The following is a 20,702-nucleotide window of genomic DNA, read 5'->3' on the forward strand; positions in this document are numbered from 1 at the left end:
TTTGCTCGGTGTGTGACAGACTGTACTAAAGAAGCCCGTTAACTCCCGGTAGCTTCGTAGTGCTAGTCTTACAATAAATTACAGCGACCTGACTACATTAGGTGATTTTCTAATACATTTAGGCCACTTATATCGTTAGGCGCCTTCTTCATAGCTGTGAGTGAAACTTTTGCGAGAGGAGATAAGTTCCACGAAGCAAGAAAATAGCGGCACAGGTAATTGAAGCCCAGCACTCCTCTTAGTTATGTACTTACCGCCACTGAGCACGCCGCTTGCCTTGATGTCATCACAGCATGATACAATAATTTCAGTGAAAACTGAGAAAACACTACGGCGCGCTCATTCACTCACTCTCTTATTCCCTCTCTCACTCTTGCTCAGACTCACGCACAATCACTCAATTACTCAGCCAAATCACCAGCTAACCGTTAAACCCTTCCACACAGCTGCTCGCAAAATGGTTTTAAGGCGGGGTGCACTCTGTGAAAAATGCGGCTGTAGTTAATGTGGCTTTCAGCTCAACTGCTGCTGACACCGCACACGTGCACACAGAAGAAACCAACAACACGCAAAGAATCGACAGGACTCGTTTTTCTTGGGAATATATTAATGTATATTCACGAATATGTACACACAGACTACAATCGGTGTCGTTGTGCCCGGAAAAAAAATTAAAAGAAAAGGAATGTCGGGCCCTGCAAAAAGTCACGTCTCTGGCGTCAAAAGATACGCCGAGGTACACACACACACGCGTACAGTCAGTGTGACGCACACCACGCACTGTCCCACGTGCTCGCGATCGCAGATTGGTTGACAACTGACGGTGGTGGTGCAAAACTACCAACATCGCACGCTATCGGCGCTGTCGGGGTGGTTGGTGTCGGGGAGTATACCCGCACAGTTCAGCTGCAACAAATCACCGCCGTTAATGTCGACTGCTCAGGCAGTCGGGTCGAAAGGCGTACGTAAACCTGGCGGCCACTTCCGGCAGCGAAAAATGAAGGGACCAGAAATCGTTCGAGCGTTTTCTGCTGCCTTCGCTACGCCATGAATCTGTATCTTTTGACCAAGTGTGTCCTCATGCCACCAGATGGCGTTGCGCACTGAAGCTCCCATCTTGTCGCGGACTGGTGCAAAGTAAGACAAACTTCGTTAGCTTGCTGCTTGTTTTCTCTCTCTCTCTCTCTCTCTCTCTCCGGAGGCTGCTGGTGTAGCCAGAACGAAATGAGACGAGACCTAAAGGACGCACGGCCGGTATCATCACCCGTGTCATTTGATGCACACAATCCGTGGAGAGATCGGCGTCTTTCCGAGACATGTTAAATGATGCGGCCATAGGACAATACTCAACCGAGTACGCACCTTGCTGTGTCATCGCAAAGCCGTTTCGTATAGCATACACTCTGGTCGTCAGCGCGTCTCACTTTTTTTGTTTTCAAAAGTTCGTCACTAACACGTGGACAAAGCAGGCGCAGCGAACGCGGCAAGGGATTCGGCCCGAAGTGAGGCGTCCCGCTCTTGTATATTTACGTTGTGTTTCCGACGCTCTTTTGTTTGCAACCAGTGCATTAAACGCTAAGCTGCAAACTGTCGACCTTTCCGTGCGGGTCAAACTTGGTTCTACCCCCGTCATCGCAATAGGCGCCCTGTCCTTTTGATGTAAACAGACAGCTGAGCGCCCGATGACTCTAGATTGCCGAATGTACTCCTTTAAACAGCGCACTGTGCGGTTTGCTCGATTTTTTTCTTTTTCGCGATACTATTCGCGATACACTATTGGTTGCAGTCAATCCCCATCGCGAAATCATTACGATCGGGTCTTTGCAGCAGCGCAACAACCGAGATTCGGTGCTTCATTTTAGCGCGCTTTCTCCTCTATTCTCGTTTTTCAACGCGAGCCGCTGCTTCGAAACAAAACGTCCTTTATTTTGTCTTTGTCGCTTTGAGTCACAGTGATCGCTAGAAAAAAAAAAAGAATGCGGAATGTGTCGCTAGCGAGCCTGGGCCTCCAGGATGGAGCTGAACTCGTAGCCGATCTGTCAGTTAAACACACACTACCCCCAGATCACGTGTTCCATTGACGTCACTGAAAGATGCGTGTCGCAGGTATTCTCTTATACATCGACAATGATCTCTGTGGAGCTAGCAGTGACCAAGCGCGAAGTATGATAGTCCTTCGCGCTTAGTCTCAATTTCGCCCTTAGGCAGTTACTCTAGTGTGACGACAGCATTTGTGGACGTGGCTTGTGTGCATTTGCTAGTTGTAGGGGAAAACTCGCATTGCTTCGCAACATGTGCCTCGTCAAGACGACAGGTGACGTGACAGTCGCTCTTGTTTAGGTCACGTGGCTCGCTTTCCGTATTGAACTTTAGCGCGTGCACTGGGAAAGCATGGGTTGACTTCACATAAACGTGCAGCGCTGCTTGTAAAAAGACCCGTACTGTAAATGACTAGATGAATGCGACAATGAAGTGACTAGGAAACAAAAATGAGATGAAAGAAAATTTGATATCACAGCAAGCCCTGGGATTTTCTTGCGTCTAGTCACAGTACACAGTTTCTGACTCTTTTTCTCAGAAGAGAAATTCCCGCACTCATCAGTTCTGATGTACTTGATGTAGGAGTTAACACGCGTTCGAGTAGTTTCACCAAATCTAAAAGGGCTCTCCCTGGCTTAACTACTACGCACATTTATTCACACACAGACATTAAAACACTGTCGACGCTCATCAAAACCTGTGCACGACATTTCCTGCCCCTGCCACATTGGAAGCGAACTGTCCTGCTCTGTTGGGTAATCACGCAATGTTTTAAGACACCATCATATCACCAGATCACCCTTCTCCTCGCGAACCATAAGCCTAAAATATATAATAAAGGAAAAAAAGTCAGTATATTAAAACGAGCGTCGTGGTATTGTACTGGACTGAAGCTCGGTGTGCCCAGCCTTAATTTTCCGGTCTTTGTTTCTTTGTGAACCCCGTAAGACATTTCAGCACTCACGTTGTCAACAAAACGCAGGATATTGCGCGAAATGTTCCACCATGTCAGTAGAAACAGTTCGCTCTTTATATTTGCGATCGCTTCGATCACCTAATTCGCCATCGAGGTGTAGTGAAGGCAAAGATAGGGGCGTGCGAACCTTGCTTGACCAAGGCCGCTCTGAACTCAAAATATGAGCTGCAAAACTTTCCAGTCGCACTTCGTGAGAGCGTACCCGGAATCGCCTCGCACGCCAACGAATCACGATTTATTGGTGGAAAGAGGAGTGAGCGGGCAATGCAAATCAGAGGTGTGGCAAAAGAAAAAGAAATGGACATGCGTAGCCAGTACTACGCCAGTACTAAGATGGCTCAGCATGCCGCCACTCACTGCAGTTCTTTGCACAGTGCCTTTTGTAGGTTAACACGTATTCCTTATTCAGTTTGGTGAATGAAAGCAATGAGATCAACTTCTCCTTAATAATAGTTACATTTAAGCATTCGCAACCGTATCCAAACCGAATCAGCAAACAGTGGATCATAGAAGCTTTGATAACGAAAACATCCACTTATTTTTCTCGCCGTACGATGCTAAGTACCACCTTCTGAAACCACAACGGAATCGCAACGGCAGAAACAAACTCAATATGGGCCAGTTCGTGTGGTGGCAAGCCGCCAAGTTAGCACATTACGGGTTTTCGCGTTGAATGCATCTCATGGACAAAAGCAGCAAGAACACTTCTTACCTCTCCCAGGAATTCTATGCACGCCGCACTTCTGTGACACACAGATGAGGAATCGCTTCCCACTGGAATCGCTGTCATTACAGCAAAGACCGCACAGGTTACCTTGGGCAACTGGATTGTGAAACTGCGCCAGCTCTTTTTCTTGTTTGTTTTTGGTGGGACATGGGATGACAAGGGTGGAGGGGTAGACTAGTTGGGGACCCACGATGATCGAAAAACAGTCCAAAAGCGGCACTAGGATGACAGGAAGGCGGCACACAACACCGTGCTTAGTTGTGCTGCGTTGTGTGCCGTCCTTCTCGCATACTTGTCACACTTCTAGGCTGGTTTTAGGCTGTTAGGCTGTCCTCACAGTGTGGGACAACACTCGCACATGGTAGCAGCGGGCGCTGATCACGGCCACACGCTCCTACCCTTGCCTTCAGCGCAACTTTAGTTCGAGACGGAGCCGCCACCGGCGTCGTCCCGGTAACGGCAGCGCCGCCTCTCTGCGCCAGCACCCACAGCGAAGCCAAAGGAGCGCGGTCGTCGACCGCGCCGATAGCGCGCGCTGGGCCCCGCGGCGCGGACCGCCGGGGCTCAGAAGTTCGCCGACGAGGGCGTGCTGTCCATATCCTCGAGCCACGAGGCCGGGCTGGGCGGGAACTCGCCGTAGGTGTCATCGCCGCGTCCGGGGAACTGGTCGCCGGGCAGGCCGAAGTGGGGCCCCAGCTGGCCGCCGGGGCTGGCCGGGAAGTAGGAAGAGGCGCCGCTGTGGCCCGACTGCTGGCCGGGGGAGCCCTCCGGGTCGCTGCCGGTCAGCCCGAAGGGCTCAGAGTCCTCTGGTGCAGAAACCGGCACGGGGGAAAGAACGGGCGCCAGGGACGCCGTGAGCCGAGACTCGGCATGGGGTGCCGTCCAGAGGGCGGCTTCGGCAAGCGTACACTCGCGTCACTGTTTTTCTGTACCGGCCAGGAGCAGTACTCTATTCGGATACAGCTGAAAATTCCCGTCAACACAGGCCCTCCAACCAATGGCGCCACCCTATAGCTATGACGCCGAGGTTAACCGCCTTTCACCTGCCAGCCACCTGCGATGCCAGGCAGCATGTGCAGGGTGGCTGACCTTGACGTCATGACAGTAGGTCGACACCATTGGTTGCAGAGTCTCCTATGAAGGGTATTTGCAGCTTCGTTTTCGAGGTTTATCCGAATATAGTGGGATACGCCTTCGTTCCCGTGCTCTTGTGTCTTCATGAACACGCTTCTCGCGACCGGGCTCACTCAAAAGACAACATGACTTGGTGTTAAAAGCAATGAAAAGAGCCCAAATACAAAAGTTCCTGTGATGAAAGCCCTAGCCTCAAGCGGAATGCACAAATAATTTGCACACTAGAGGGTAAGGTCCACATCAGCGCCTGGTGTATGACGCTTTCCTGATGTCTGCGCTAAAAAAAATAAATTTCTGAGTGGTCAACTAATATCGCCACGAAAGTTAAACGATGAACGTACAGAAAATTTCGTTACTAGCTGGAATGTACGACAAGCATCGGGCCGACCCGTGCTGTCACATGTTTTAAATGGTTCGAAAGGCGATTTATAACCCTGGATTGTCTGCCCCATAATTCGTCATCCGAGTAATGTTTGGGGGGCTGGAGTCACCACTGCGCGACACAGTTGTATAATTTAATTTGACTTGCGCAGTATTAATGAACCATTCACGACTGCAAGTGAGGAAAGTGCCACCGTGACACTGAAGACACTTTCTTATTTCTTGCGTTTTTGTCGGGAAAAAGCGCACAAGGTCACTCCAGAACCCAGATTACAGTGCCACAATGCTCACAGATACTGACAAACAGCTCCTGCTTATTAAATGTTCGAGCCGAAATGGCCTGCTCAGGTTGTTAAGGGGTCTAACTAGCTTCCTTTCCTGAGTGTGTCCAGCGTCAGTACAAGAGAGCAGTCACGGGCTTACTCTGACCGTGACCAAGACGCCTTTCTGCGATTAAATGAATCAAGTGCAATCTGCCATCGCCCATTTTTCCCCACACATGCCTTGTGCCTCGCCATTTAACCATAAATGACTTTCAATAAATGTTTGGCCAGCTAGGAAACACTGCTGCAGATCCTGGTCTTTGTGGCCATGCGGGCGCAATAAGCTAGCAAATAATATGCCGCAAGCAGGCTGCATGCTATTTGATCCACTTGAATTTCGCCTGCGTCGTTTAAAAGATCTAAGCTTCTTTTTCACTTTGTTTCATTGTGACAGTATACCGGAGCTTATGCTAGTAGCATTATCGCTGCGTTTTATGGAACCTATTTCACCACTGATGCGACTTTATACTATACTATACTATACTATACTATACTATACTATACTATACTATACTATACTATACTATACTATACTATACTATACTATACTATACTATACTATACTATACTATACTATACTATACTATACTATACTATACTATACTATACTATACTATACCATGCTATACTATATATATATTATTATACTATAACGCCCTTCGTACCCGATCTGTGTTTCCTAACTTCTTTGTTCAGAATTTCGGGAAGGGAGGAGGGGACGGCTGGAAATCGAACCTTATTTCGTTAGTCCAAACATGGGCACCAAGCAGGTTTTTCTATAACGCTCAAAAATAAAATGTAGAAGGGTCATGCGGATAACTAGCGCTAGCTTGTCCACATTGTGCCTTTGCAATGATTGCATTTGCTTTAAACGCTACTGCGACCCATAAGTGCCGCGAGGATTGTGCTTCTGAATTTTTTTTCTCGTGGAGGGAGGGGTTAACGAGTGCTGTATGACTTGAGAAATGTGTTGGCACGGACATGAGCGTCCTGCCGGACGGTCCGTCCTCTGTTCGACCCGCCGCTTGTTGGCGTCTAGCCCCCCGCATACGCGCTGAATTCAGAGCACGATGCTGCGCGTCAGCTGCATCCCGCAACGCGACTGATGTGCCACGTCTCAGTTGGCGGCTTTATCATAACTGCGGCGGCTGCAACTTTCCAGGCAAGCAAGATGTCGTGCCATCCGGTCATTTCAGGATACTTTTTTCACAAACGTTTCAAGGCGTTTGCCGGCGTCTTACAGCGATCCCGCGTCCCATCTGATGGCGACGAAGTTAACTACGGTCTATATGAACGGTTTTCGTTAGCGGCGTGCTCGATGTTGACGACCGAAACCTCGGGGAAACATCGCTGTAACAGCTAGCGCTGTACAAATTTTTTTCAACTTCATGCTGCCAGTCTAAACTCGCAACAGTGGTCGAGCATGGTATCGTTGGCAGTGGGTGGCGTTTGCTACAACAATGCCAATGTAGTTTGACTGCGAGAGCATTTCTAGCCGCACTTTCCGGTTTTCAGCGGTGTGCGGCAGTTCGAAGCCCCTGAGTAGCAAGTGTAACTGGCCGACTGGGTCAGTGGACATCTCAATCGGGCTGTGATTAGGCAGTGGCGTCCACCTACAAATTGAGGCAGTTATGCGCCTTTTCTTTTCTGAGAGACCAGCGGAAGGTGTAGACTCGGTTGATTTTGAGGAACGGAAAGGCGCGTAACTGCCTCCCTGGATCAGTGCACACCTCAATCATGCTTTCAGGTATGTGACGCTGGGGTCCACGCGCAAAAAACCGTGCTTTCGCGCAATATTTCGCGCTTAGCAACGCTAAACAGCCAGCCAATTTTTCGTCAGTACCAATATTCTAGCGGCTCGTTTCTTACAGAGATCCCTGAAACCTATCCTCAGCTGTAGCTGTCGATACAATCGTTAAAGGAGGACTACAATTATCGTAAACTGACACTAATAAAAAAGTTCGAATTAGCCGCATAGTTCAGTGAGCTCCCTTCAGCCATTTGCGCTGGTAAATTACTTTTTTTAAGACGCGTTTTCGGGTAGATATCGTGTTTAAGCCAATACTTATTCAGACTTCTCGGCGTGCAAAAATCGCATATAGTCCAGTTTTCTCGGCAAGCAAGTACCCTATTTATAAATTACACCCTTCAGCGAATAAGTGACCATCCCACAGGTGCATCTGACTAGGATTCACAGTTAAATATGCGCTTCAGTTATGCAGTGCGTTAAGAGCAGCATTTGCGTAGCAGATGCATCTGTCAGCTGCTGAAGACATATTCATGTTTAACGCTTAAAGCTTCTTCAAGGCTCTAGCACATTTATATCCCTTCAGCTGTGAACCAGAGCGTCCGTTTCTGATAGGAGCATTCCTTACACCCCTGCCGCTATTGGGTCAGCTGGAAATAGAGTTGCTTCGCAGCTCTACTAGTGAGGCGAACGTATGAAGCTTTCTGTATTCCGTCCTCTCAAGCTCTCCTGCTCCTAAAAAGTGCACAAAGGGAGCAAAAAGTACTTTCCCGGTCTAAGTGAGCGAAACGTTGTGAGAAAACGTACGAATTGAAAGTGCTGCAAAAGGAATACTTAGACGAAACAAAATTTCGCATGCTCGTGGGATCTTCTGCTTCAAGTGTATTCATGTCGATTCATCTGAGACACTCATTTATTAATATCGATAGCATCGGAGAAGTGCTAAAAGGTCGCTTAAAATTTTTTTTTCCTTTGTTCTTCGATCGTAGAACATCCCGTGCAAGACCTGTCAGTTTTGGCACGTACTCCTGATGGCATCAGCCAGGCACGGATGTCACATCCCTGCCAAACATCTACCTATTGCAGTCGCCTGTTGTTTCACAGAGAAAAGACAATGCCGTTCTAAGAGCGCTTGACGTACCGCTGTTAGTTGCAGACACAGAAAACTGTATGGGATCTAATGTAGCGTTCTACCTGTATACCTTGTCCCGCAAAAATTTCACAGGATAGCGGCAGCTAGTGCCACCGTCATAAGATCAGGAGCCTTAATCTCGAAGATGTTCGCAGGGAAGGGTGGCTTATGACAGGCTCGCACCCCTCACATCGCCAGTTCAATAGCGGAGCGACTGATAACCTTGATAACCAAAGTGCAGGCTCGTCAAGGTCAACTGCGCTTATAGCTGCACTGATACAATTTTAATGAGGTTGCGGAACTCTCCGCGTTAGGGCAGGACTTGTCATTGGGCCCCCATATAAGCCAGCCTGGGTTTTATACCTTACTTTCAGCTGTGGAACCTGCCTGCCCTCATACAAGCCAGCCTGGGTTCTATACCTTACTTTCAGCTGTGAAGCCTACCTGCCCCCATACAAGCCAGCCTGGGTTCTATACCTTACTTTCAGCTGTGAAGCCTACCTGCCCCCATACAAGCCAGCCTGGGTTCTATACCTTACTTTCAGCTGTGAAGCCTACCTGCCCCCATACAAGCCAGCCTGGGTTCTATACCTTACTTTCAGCTGTGAAGCCTACCTGCCCCCATACAAGCCAGCCTGGGTTCTATACCTTACTTTCAGCTGTGGAGCCTACCTGCCCCCATACAAGCCAGCCTGGGTTCTATACCTTACTTTCAGCTGTGAAGCCTACCTGCCCCCATACAAGCCAGCCTGGGTTCTATACCTTACTTTCAGCTGTGAAGCCTACCTGCCCCCATACAAGCCAGCCTGGGTTCTATACCTTACTTTCAGCTGTGAAGCCTACCTGCCCCCATACAAGCCAGCCTGGGTTCTATACCTTACTTTCAGCTGTGAAGCCTACCTGCCCCCATACAAGCCAGCCTGGGTTCTATACCTTACTTTCAGCTGTGAAGCCTACCTGCCCCCATACAAGCCAGCCTGGGTTCTATACCTTACTTTCAGCTGTGAAGCCTACCTGCCCCCATACAAGCCAGCCTGGGTTCTATACCGTACTTTCAGCTGTGAAGCCTACCTGCCCCCATACAAGCCAGCCTGGGTTCTATACCTTACTTTCAGCTGTGGAACCTGCCTGCCCTCATACAAGCCAGCCTGGGTTCTATACCTTACTTTCAGCTGTGAAGCCTACCTGCCCCCATACAAGCCAGCCTGGGTTCTATACCTTACTTTCAGCTGTGAAGCCTACCTGCCCCCATACAAGCCAGCCTGGGTTCTATACCTTACTTTCAGCTGTGAAGCCTACCTGCCCCCATACAAGCCAGCCTGGGTTCTATACCTTACTTTTAGCTGTGGAGCCTGCCTTCGTCGCAATCCTGAGTCAACTAAGTAGGTACAAAGACAAAAAGAGACACAAACAGTGGTGCATCCTTTGCCCCTGTGTACGCTCGCGCGAATTCAAGAGGCGAGCGTATAGCAGGCCAGACTGGTGCGGCCAAGCGCCTTGCACCCGGTTGATGGCGCGCATACCTGGGTGGTCCTTGACGTCCCGCTTGATGGTCGCGCCGGAGGACGAGCGGAAGAAGTCCCCCCAGCGGGTCTTGCCGGCGTCCTTCTTGAGGCGCTTCTCCTTCGCGCGCCTGTTCTGGAACCAGACCTGAACGACGCGCATGTCCAGCCCCGTGTCCTGGGAGAGCTGCTCGCGCACGTGGCGCGCCGGCTTGGGGCTGTTGTTGTAGGCGCTCTTGAGCGTCTCCAGCTGCTTGGCCGTGATGGTGGTGCGCGGTCGCTTGCTGGACCCCTCGCGCGCCTTGGCCGCCTCGTAGTCGGCCTTGCAGACCAGCTTGTTGTCCTCCATGAGGTAGAACTCGTCGCCCGTGTTCAGCTGCCTCTTGCACAGGATGCAGGCGAAGCAGTGCAGGTGGTATACGTTGTCCTGCGCCCGCCGCACCACTTGCGTCGGCGGGATGCCCAGCTCACAGCCAGCGCACTTGGTGCCATACCGCCTGCGTAGGACGCGCACAGGTCAGCCAGGCTGTAACGACTCTGTTGATTACCGTAAACTGAATACAAGGAGGAATAGCTTATAGGCGCCCCATCTAACAAAAGAGATCTGTCTGGAAGCATCGCTCGGGAGTAAAGAGATGTAAGGAAGAAATCATTGTAATGATGCTTCCCATAGGTTGACGCTCGCCATTGTTGGTACACCTTGTAAAGTATGTAGCCCGAAGTAACGCGAGAGCAGACCGTGGGGTCGCATCAGACAAACCATCTGTTGAATGGTAGCTCTCGCGTGCACACTCTGTCTGCCGCTGTTAGTTACTTTGAGCTATGTACCTTGGTAAGCCCGCAGACGCTTAACATTTTAAAGTCGAGGCTATTAAGCTTGCGAGAAGGAGAGAGAAAAGTCTTAAATGAAAAAGCTGATATTAAAAAAAAACCCAGCCTATTCAGCCCGTCGATATGTTTACTTTATGCAGAGAATGGGGGTCTGAGGAAAAAGACGAAGGTTGAAAGTACAGAAAATAGTACAATAAAAACAGGTAAAGAATTATAAATTTGGGTCCTGAAGTTAGGATAGACACTTCAAGTAGTAATACAAAAGAGCACTTTAATGGACCTGTGAAAGATGAACTCCTAGTAAAAAAAGTAAAAGGAAATAAAGTCCAATGCATGACACTGCTGTCAAAAGCAGAAGAGTCCTATAGTCGGATACAGAACAATAAAGAAAGCGGCAATGCCTATCAAAGGAAGCCGTCCAGGCAACGGCGTCGAGCAACTGCCATTAAATCGTGTGTTAATCCCCTTGCACCTTCTCGCGTCACATCGCAAGGGGCTGGCAGGTGCTGGGGATTGATCACAGATTAATCGGATTAACTGCGACGTCATGACGATCGGTCGACGCCATTTGCTGGGGTGTCTCTTTTGAGTAAGGGCCTCCATTTAAAATTGGCTTCCTGCTCTGTCATTTATATACTCCGGAAATGCCAAAAGAATTAGCTCTACTGTTTCAACTGAGCCATAGTAGGCACAGTGCGGGCAGATGGTTTATCTGAAGCAGTATCGGTAGCTGCTAGTAAAGGCACCGGCTCAGACGGAGCCGGTGGTGGAGTTTCCAGATGGTGAGGTAGTCGGCGAGGAAGCCTTGAGTTCAGGTGCGGAATCAAATTTAGGAATACGTAATTACAGGATGGGGAGCGCTGAACTCCCCCCTTCGATCATAGGTGTAAATCCTTTTCATTATCGGCGTGACAGCCTGTTTAGATAATATTTTTCAACAATTCCGTCACTAAAGTCCTCTTCTAGCCGCTTAATCTGCCTTCTCGTTTCCCAAAATGCCGCAGTGTGCCGAGACCCACTGGTACACGACTTAATGGCCAGCGGCGCTGCCCAAGCAATGCAGGTATAAACTGTCAGTGGTGGATGCGACGAAAGAGTGAGTGTCCATCTACGCTTGGTATTCAGGCTCAAGTCCCGGAGCGAAAATGAAGTCGACGATGGAATGCGCTGCAAAGACCGAAATAGGTGTTTTTCTCTGTCTTAATTGTTGTCGTCTGAACCCTTAAACTTGAAGCACTAAATTGTTCAATTTCTTGCAGTAAAACTACTTATCCTACAGTTGAGCCCTGCTGCCAGCGCATCGCATGGTGGCGTAGTATTCTATCCTAAGTCGGCTAGAAATGACGCCTCTGCATACAGAAATAAAACTGGAAATATCGCTTCGGTGCCACAAAAAAAAAGGGGTGGGGGGGGCAAAAGAGACCGTGCTTGTAGTCCAAGAGTGAGAGCAAGGCATGTTCTTCGATAAACTGTTTGGTTTTTGCGACCAGATTCTTTCCGTCTTTGTTCCTGTTGCAACTAAGTTTTCCGGTGCCTAAATCAACAAAAATCGAAGGAAAGAAAGCCGCAAGAACCGGCTCATTATCCGCAAATTCAGGCGCCCATCCAGTTTTCAACATATTGTGCGAACTATCGAGAGGCTACCGAATACCATAGGCCAACTCCTGGCATCGCTCCTCGTACCAACATTAATGCGGCCACGCGAAAACAAAGGGACAATAAAAAGGGTGAGGGGGACAGAAAACAGCCGAAAGCGAATGACCGGTTTTTTTTTTTTGCGTTCTTTTTATCGCGACAGCGTTATGGCTCCCGTAGAGAGGAACACCCGGTGTCGTCCCGGAGGCGTTGTGTCGACAAACCAACGTCAAGCGTGACGTCACTCGTGGATGTCTGGAATGAAAATAATTGAAAAGGGGACTTGTGAATTTTAGTCGGAACGCCAACCTTCCGTTAGGGTACCCAACCAGACACGCTACCGACTAGGCAGCGTAGGCCCGTTGTCTTGGCTGAGGTACAAGGGGGTGTTGTTAGCTTAATTTGAAGCTCAGTAATGTGTCAATTAGTGGAGTGAACTAGAGACGTTCTAATTAGTGAGATAATAATTAGAGTGGCATTATGCGCCTAAAGTTCAGTTCAAAAGAGTTCAAAGACAAGATTGTGGAAAGTGTGTTATGACAATTGTGTTAACTATGGGAATGTGAACAAAGAACAGTGACTGTGTGAAGTGAAACCGCTGAGGGGAGCCATAACGCTATCGCTCCGTACCCTTAAAGGCGGAGCTTCAGTGTTCCCCAGATTTTTCTTAACCAGCCAGCGTGAACATTTGTTGCGAGTTAGCATTAGTGCACTTGACGTCGCTTGCACTAAGCCCGAAGAAGAAGAAGAAGAAACAACGGAAGCGCACTGGCCAAGTGTATGTTTAGATGCTGACTTTTCGAGACAGTTGGCCTGGAACTGCTACTTGCTATGGAAGGCGGTTGCAAATACTTCCTTCGTTGTGCCACAAGTGGAGCCACAAGCCAAAAAGCGCGGCCGATCCCGGGGCCTTGAGAAAGGGGTGGCCCGAGAAAGAGGACAAGCGTCGTCGTCGGCAGTGCGGCAGCCGCAGTGGCGGGCGTGACGCAGGGGCGAGGCGCAAGACGCTGCAGGTCGTCCCTCCTCGTATCGAACGGGGGAACGCGCAGCTGGCGGACGGCCGCGACGGCCCCCTCTGACGCGTGGCGCTGGGACGCGTCAAAGCGGCCCCAGCGGAGGACGCGCGCTCACGCAGAGCAGGAAGCCAGACGTGTAAACGTGCCAGCCCCATAAACAGAAAGCGGGGGTGGCATCCGCCGCTCGGCGCCACCGACCGAAGAGGGGGGCAGCGGTCTAGAGCAGCGGCAGACTCGGTAGCGGCACTGCAGCCCCCGCCCCCGCGCCCAAACCGCAGCCGCGTCGCTGGAGCCGGCGTTTCGACGCGGCAGATGGCGACGCAGGCGCCACGCTCCGCTGGGCGCGTGACCGCCTCGTCCCTGGCCTCCCCTCGCTCGCCCCGTTTTTCTCCCTTTGGTTTTCCTACGGCGTGTGTCCGCACATGTATATGTATCTCTTTACGAGCCGCGGCGGCTTTCACTCGCATGCGCGCGTGCGACTTTGCGCGAGCTCTTCGCGCGGTTATTTATATAGGACGTGCGAGGCGCCGCTGATCCGTTCTCCGGATTAGCGCGGCACATCATCGTTCTAATCTGCGCGGAGCCCCCAGCCACCCAGTCGCAGCCCACGCCCGACACTACTGTGGGGCTGATGAGACGGAGCGAGGGCGAGAAGCCCCTGAGGAGCGAAGCGTTAGCGCGATTCCTATGGGGTAAGCGCGCTAAGCTTTTGGCGACATAGAAACGCTTCGCCTCGCGTTAGCACGGAAATTTTTCTAATCTGAGCTGCGAGCCAGGGCAAGTGACACCGCGAAAAGAAAAACCGCGATGCGGGATCGCTCACAGCTTCGAATATGAGGCTGGCTTTTTGAGGAAAGGAATTTGCGTTCACGGGCAGATCTTTCTTTCATGCAAAAAGAAAAGAAAATCATATAACGTGCGGCCCGGAATTGAGAGGAAAGCAACGCTAAACTATCCGAAAAAAACATGCACAACTAAAAAGTGAACGGAGCAACGAGGGAGTTGTAGTGCAGTGACACATTAGAGTGTTCAGTAGTAGAATAACTAACCGCGGTACCACTGACTCCTTGTCAGCAGTAATATAGTAGCGTTTGCGTTCGATTCGGGCGTGACGATGGGAAAGTTTTAATCCGTACACATTTGTTAAGGACGTTACACGTAATTCGTTAACTTATTATCAAAGGCACTTCATCCTTTTTTTTTCATGTCGTTACATAGTCGCAACAGAAAGGCGTTCAGATGGTTCAGAATGAAGTGCGGGAACGTCGCGTCTTTTGTGTGTGGCCACTCCAACAAATCTTCTGAACGCCACAAGCTTATGCATGGGCGTCCGGAGGGGGGGGCAAGGGGGGGCGGCTGCACCCCCCTGGAAAATCACTCACTCGAACCGTGAGTGATGGCCGCACGCCAGGGGCGGTGGTGCGCTCAGCCAAAAGGGTAAAAGCAGCCCCGCTTAGACGCTTGGTCACATCTGCGAAATGCCGCGTCCGGGCGCGCGTCGTTCCGCCGTTTTCAAACCACGCCACCGCCAGCTCTGCTGAAGGACGACCTGTTGCAGACATGCAGCGGCACCGGCGAGCATGTGCTTCGAGCCGTCTTGAGATGGGTGTCTGTTTCTTTGATCTCTAGAGAGATAGCGACACGGAGGCAGACAGTGCACAGGGCACAGGTCGCTCGCTATAATCATGATACGTTCGTACGCCGGCCACCGATGAATTCTTGAGGGGGGAAGGACAAATCAGCCGTGTCCACCCCCGCTTTGTCGGGCTGCTCAGGGGCAAGCGGGCGACGAGTTGGCGCCGCCGCCGCGCGCTGTCTCCTCCGATCCACGGGAGAGCTCGGTGCGGTAGAAGCGCCGCTTTCAGAACCTTCGGCAAAGGGGATTAGCTGCTTTTGTTCACGGCGACGCAGTCTCCAGAGGCGCCCCCACACCAGCGTTCCTTGCGTCTTCTCCGAAAACCAGCGCCTTTGGTCAACGCAGCCCGATGGCGCCTGCCTGGCTCGCCTGTCACCTCTGGCTGGGCCTCAAATCACAACAGCGCCCATGTACTGTGCGTGTCAGTGCATGGTAAAGAGACCCAGGTGGTCGACATTATCCGAAACTCTGTACTACTCCGTCCCTCATAGCCTGAGTCGTTTTGGGGCTCTGAACCCCATAAAAGCACAAAAACAAATTTTCCGGCCGAATTAGTTGCGGGTGTCCCTTCCCCTCGGAAGTCGCGCGGCGTTCCTTACACCCCAAAAGTGCGCATTCGTGGATATTGTGGCAAGTAAGCCCTTGCACGTGTGCGCGCCTCTGTGTTTGTGCTTCGGTGTTTTTAGTGGCGGGTTGTCAACGAAGGTGAGAACAACCAAGACAGCGGAAGAGAAAACGACGATCGGCTCCTTGCTCTCTATCTTGCGAGCAAGATAGAGAGCAAGGAGCAACCGCACCGCAGTGTGTGTGCGGTTGCTCGACTGTGCGGATGCGCGAGCAAGATGGAGCGAGGTGTATGAAGCTGCGAGCGTGCATTTATCTTGTAAATAAGTTTTCGTTGTATATATAGTCATCTTTTGTTTTCAACGTACTCGTTCAACCATTTTTCCAATCAATATATATGATGACTGTGCACTGAGAGCGTGTAATGAAGCACAGAAATGAATTTATCACCCGTGTAACTACGCAATTCGCCCAGAAAAATCCGAGGCGCCTACAGTTGCTGTTCAAGGAAGACTGACTGAGTGACTGTAGTTGCGTGTTTGTGAACATATTGCGCTGTGTGCTGGTCATCAATTCGGGTGAGTCGAGAACCCGTATGCAGTAAGACTGAGCACTTCGAGTATTGATGGTATCTTTTTGCATTTTTATTAATTTTAATTGTTTCTTTGTTGATAAACTCCAATGTATCTCTACAATCCGCGCTTTAATTTGCTGCTTGTAATTTTCTTTCATGTGTGTATTTTACTTATTTTTTATTTATATATAAATAAATAAATTTACTCCGCAAATAGTGCCTTTTCGCTACGAATATACCCCCCCCCCCCCTCCGGCGCCAACAACCAATGGGCCCCCCCCTGCAAAAAATTCTGCGGACGCCCTTGAGCTTATGTAGCCTCCCCTGACTTTCATACAGCACTGCAATGGCTGAATATATGAGAAAAACCCCGAAAAACTGTCGTCATTATGTAATATTCATATAAAACAGGAATAGCCAACATGCGTGAAACATTTCTTGGTTAGTCTGCCTCACCACGTAGAAGCAGAAATAAATAACACACATAGAGACGTCGTAGTGAAGGGCTCCGGAAATTTCGACCACCTGGGGTTCTTTAACATACACTGACATCGCACAGTACACGGGCCTGTAGAATTTCGCCTCCATCGGAATTCAACCACCGAGGCTGGGATCGAACCCGCGTCTTTCGAGTCAGCAGCCGAGCAACGTAACCACTCAGCCACGGCGGAGGGTACCCTATATATATATATATACAGGGTGTTTCACCTAAGACTTTCTGCAATTTTTAAAAATAAGCTATTTGAATTAGATGCGCGCTTTTTCTGGCATAGTATTGTCAATGGTGTAGTACATCATAATGCAGCTAAGACGTGCTAACTAGCAGGCTTGTTAACCAATATTTAATAGTTAACTTTTAAACTATTACCGTTGGGCTCCTTAATTCTTGAGAGGCATGTAGCCCACCGTAAGTAATGTCCATATCCGTTTTTAGAATTTCGAGAACGCGATTATCCTCGGCGCTGTGGCCCAACAAATTTTGGCTATTTCGACGAGTTAGGTTCACTGGAGAGGTTGCTTTGCCTGCAAGCTTCTCAAACCGCATGTATTTTGGCGCGATGTAGGCGAAATTTGTTGGGCCACAGCGCCGAGGATAATCGCGTTCTCGAGAAATTCTAAAAACGGATATGGACATTACTTACGGTGGGCTACATGCCTCTCAAGAATTAAGGAGCCCAACGGTAATAGTTTAAAAGTTAACTATTAAATATTGGTTAACAAGCCTACTAGTTAGCACGTCTTAGTTGAATTTTGATGTACTACACCACTGACAATGCTATGCCAGAAAAAGCGCGCATCTAATTCAAATAGCTTATTTTTAAAAATTGCAGAAAGTCTTAGGTGAAACACCCTGTATATATATATATATATATATATATATATATATATATATATATATATATATATATATATATATATATATATATATATATATATATATATATATATATATATATATATATATATATATATCGGATCCCACCGGCGGCATGTGATTGTTTTTTCTTCTGCTTTTCTAATCAATTAGCTTTAAGCGATAACATATTCAGTAATATTCTAAATCGAACAACAGCACAAAATAAATAATAAATTAAAAATCCCCTGGGTCTCTTGGTTTCTGTGGCTGTTGGCTTCTCTCATATATATATATATATATATATATATATATATATATATATATATATATATATATATATATATATATATATATATATATATATATATATATATATATATATATATATATATATATATATATATATATATATATATATATATATATATATAGGCCGCCGCGGTGGCTCAGTGGCTATGGTGCTCGGCTGCTGGCCCGAAAGACGCGGGTTCGATCCCGGCCGCGGCGGCTGAATTTCTTTGGAGGAGAAATTCGAGGCCCGTGTACTGTGCGATGTCAGTGCACGTTAAAGAACCCCAGGTGGTCGAAATTTCCGGAGCCCTCCACTACGGCGTCTCTCATAGCCTTAGTCGCTTTGGGACGTTAAACCCCATAAACCATAAACCATATATATATATCACCATAATTGTTTAAAAAGAGAGAAATTAAGCTAAGCTTCTGTTTTAGTAATGGGAAAGCCATTATTCACTCGAATTTCTTAGCAATCATCGAGCTGCCTCGCAACTTGCTAAACTCACCGAAATGTAAAACACAGCTTTTCTTTGCTTGGGAAAAAAAATTCAAAGCAAACATAGGAGTACTGTGAACGACTTTTTCGTCCACCTCAAAAATATTTGTGCATCAAAAAAAAATAATGGTGATGGGCTAGACCGACGCACTGAAATTCTCTTCTCGCGTGGGTCGAAAACTAACACTCCTGCATCGTCTCCGACGGGCGGACGCTCTGTTCAGCGTGTATAACTGCGAATCCCGAAATAATAATAATAATAAAAGAAGGTGCGCAAGACGCAACGCAGTGATAGATACCCACGTGGGCTTGCGTGAAACCGTGCGAAGAGGAGAAGCAACCACACACATCACCTCCTCGCGTGCGCGAAGAAAGCCCGCAGAACAGGAAAAAGTACCAGAGGAAAGAAATGGCTGCTATGAATAATGTCCCCTTTCGGCTTTCGTTCCAATGCGTGGTATCCTTTTTCTTCCTCGCTGGGCTTTTTTATGTGCGACCATGATGTGTTTCGAAGGGTTTCTTTCCTCTGCACCCTTACAACTGCCAAACATGTGACCGTACCGCTGCCTCCCAAACACACTCTCGCAGCCAGGCGTGTCAGGATACAAAACAATAGCAAAACGCAAAGAGAGAGTGTGGGGAAGGGGCCGAACGCATGGCAGCGAAGAGCGACGCCGAGAAAGGCGGAAGAGTAATCATTTTAATGCATGCTGGATCCTGGGGATTCAGTGAGGAAGAGGGGGATGGTAGGCGAAGGAGAGGCCACACCCTTCGCTCTGAGGATTGGGAACGCGCAGGCGATACGGGCAAGGAGGAAAAGGGTCACGGAGAGAGGGAAATACAGAAAGCCGGCGAGCGTTATCTCCTCGCGTGCGCCGTCCCAGCAGGAGACAAAATTGCGAAAAAGAAAAGGCTGGCACGTTTCTTTTTCTCCCTCTCTGTTTCGTTTTTATCTTTAGCGTACAAGTGTGGACGTTGCACTGCGCGGTCAAGCCTCACGACGTCAATCTCTACGGGAGACCTTCACCGGTCAGAAAGGGTGTAGCAGCCGAACTTGCTCTCTTTTTCAGGGTACACTGCCTGACTCTCAAGCTGAAACAATGCGATTGCATGGAGCACGTTGATGTCGTTCTCCAGTCTTGCTACTGGACGACTGGAAGCGGTCACTCGCCATCAGTTCCGCGTTTTTTCGTTTCTGTTCTCATTTTTTTGCTACAGCTGAAGCACTGCAATCGCGCAGCGTTGCTACGTCACCTGTACTATCGTTCTTAGAAATACTGAGCGATAATAAAGACGATAAGCAATAATTGTGTCCCGAAAGCACCTGCAGCGCAGTACAAAGTAATTTCCTATCACTTTTAAGGCGAAAGCCTTTAATTGCTCATACTGTCGTGACCAAGACGTGTTAGCAAATTTGTCCGCGTTTCAGATTGGTCGAAATGGTCGTGACGTCACTGCGCGCGAATTTTGACGGGCGTCCACCAAAATATGTGAGACAGTTACTGCGCGATTTCCTTTCCTCAAATACAATTTTCATTTTCTTCATTACGACCCCTCTTTTTCTTTCTTCTTTAACTCCACTTCCTCCCTTCCTGTACGGTGTGGTTCAGGTGTCCACCGAGATGACAGAGAATTACAGCGCCATTTCCTTTCCTCAAAAAGCGTTGCGTTCAAAGGGCAACGCATCGCGCCGAAGGGGTGGTGGCGTTCCGTGGACTTCCTGGCAGCGCCACAACACGCTGTCGCGTTCCACTCCTAAAGGCAAAGATTAAGCTCATTAATTGGCAGGTAATTAATGCACCAACAGAATGTGAAGTGAACAATCTCGTAGGAGAATGCAGCACTCAGGCTTTCGCCTTTCACCACTTTAGCCGCTGAAGTTCCTCGTAATTTTTCTTGGTTTCAGCCACAGTGCAACAGCACAGGCGCGCATAAAATTGGGCCTTTCCTCGCTGGGTGCAGCGGACTCGAAGCCGCGCAGCGCATGCGCAGTGCGTACTTGAAGAAGTCGTCCTTGCAGTAGACGTGTCCGTTGCGGGCGAAGCACTTGTTGGCCAGCTGCGCCTGGCAGTCGGCGCACTTGAGGCAGCGCGCATGCCACGACCGCTCCAGAACCTTCAGGATGAACCGGTCCAGGATGGGCTTCTCGCAACCAGCGCACTTCGGGATGCTCGCTGCGAGCAGGAAAAAAAAGAGAGAGCGGCATCAATCTAAGAAACGGTAATGAAAGAGCCTAAGAAACGATAATGAATGAATGATACCACACAGCAAATGCATACCGTGAGCAACCATTTTTTTTCTTCTTCTCTCTTAGGTAAGCACAAAGTAGGCCCTATGCTT

The 20,702-nt window shown here is 49.0% G+C and overlaps 1 protein-coding gene across 2 annotated transcripts in view; it reads right to left on the reverse strand.

Moving 5' to 3' along the window:
- Window positions 1–614: 614 nt before the first annotated feature.
- Window positions 615–20,702, reverse strand: part of Lim3 (Lim3 homeobox protein) — a 134,416-nt gene continuing 114,328 nt past the window's right edge. For both annotated transcript variants that reach the window (XM_089582702.1, XM_089582703.1), the window contains exons 2-4: window positions 20,362–20,536; window positions 9,984–10,459; window positions 615–4,549 (exon numbers count right to left, since the gene is read on the reverse strand). In XM_089582702.1, the coding sequence (XP_089438828.1) occupies window positions 4,308–4,549; window positions 9,984–10,459; window positions 20,362–20,536 (893 nt within the window). In that variant the 3' untranslated portion in view covers window positions 615–4,307. The remainder of the gene's footprint in view (window positions 4,550–9,983; window positions 10,460–20,361; window positions 20,537–20,702) is intronic.

This window comes from Amblyomma mixtum, chromosome 3 (assembly GCF_055824585.1).
Source record: "Amblyomma mixtum isolate Tamu chromosome 3, ASM5582458v1, whole genome shotgun sequence".
Taxonomy (NCBI): Eukaryota; Metazoa; Arthropoda; class Arachnida; order Ixodida; family Ixodidae; genus Amblyomma; species Amblyomma mixtum.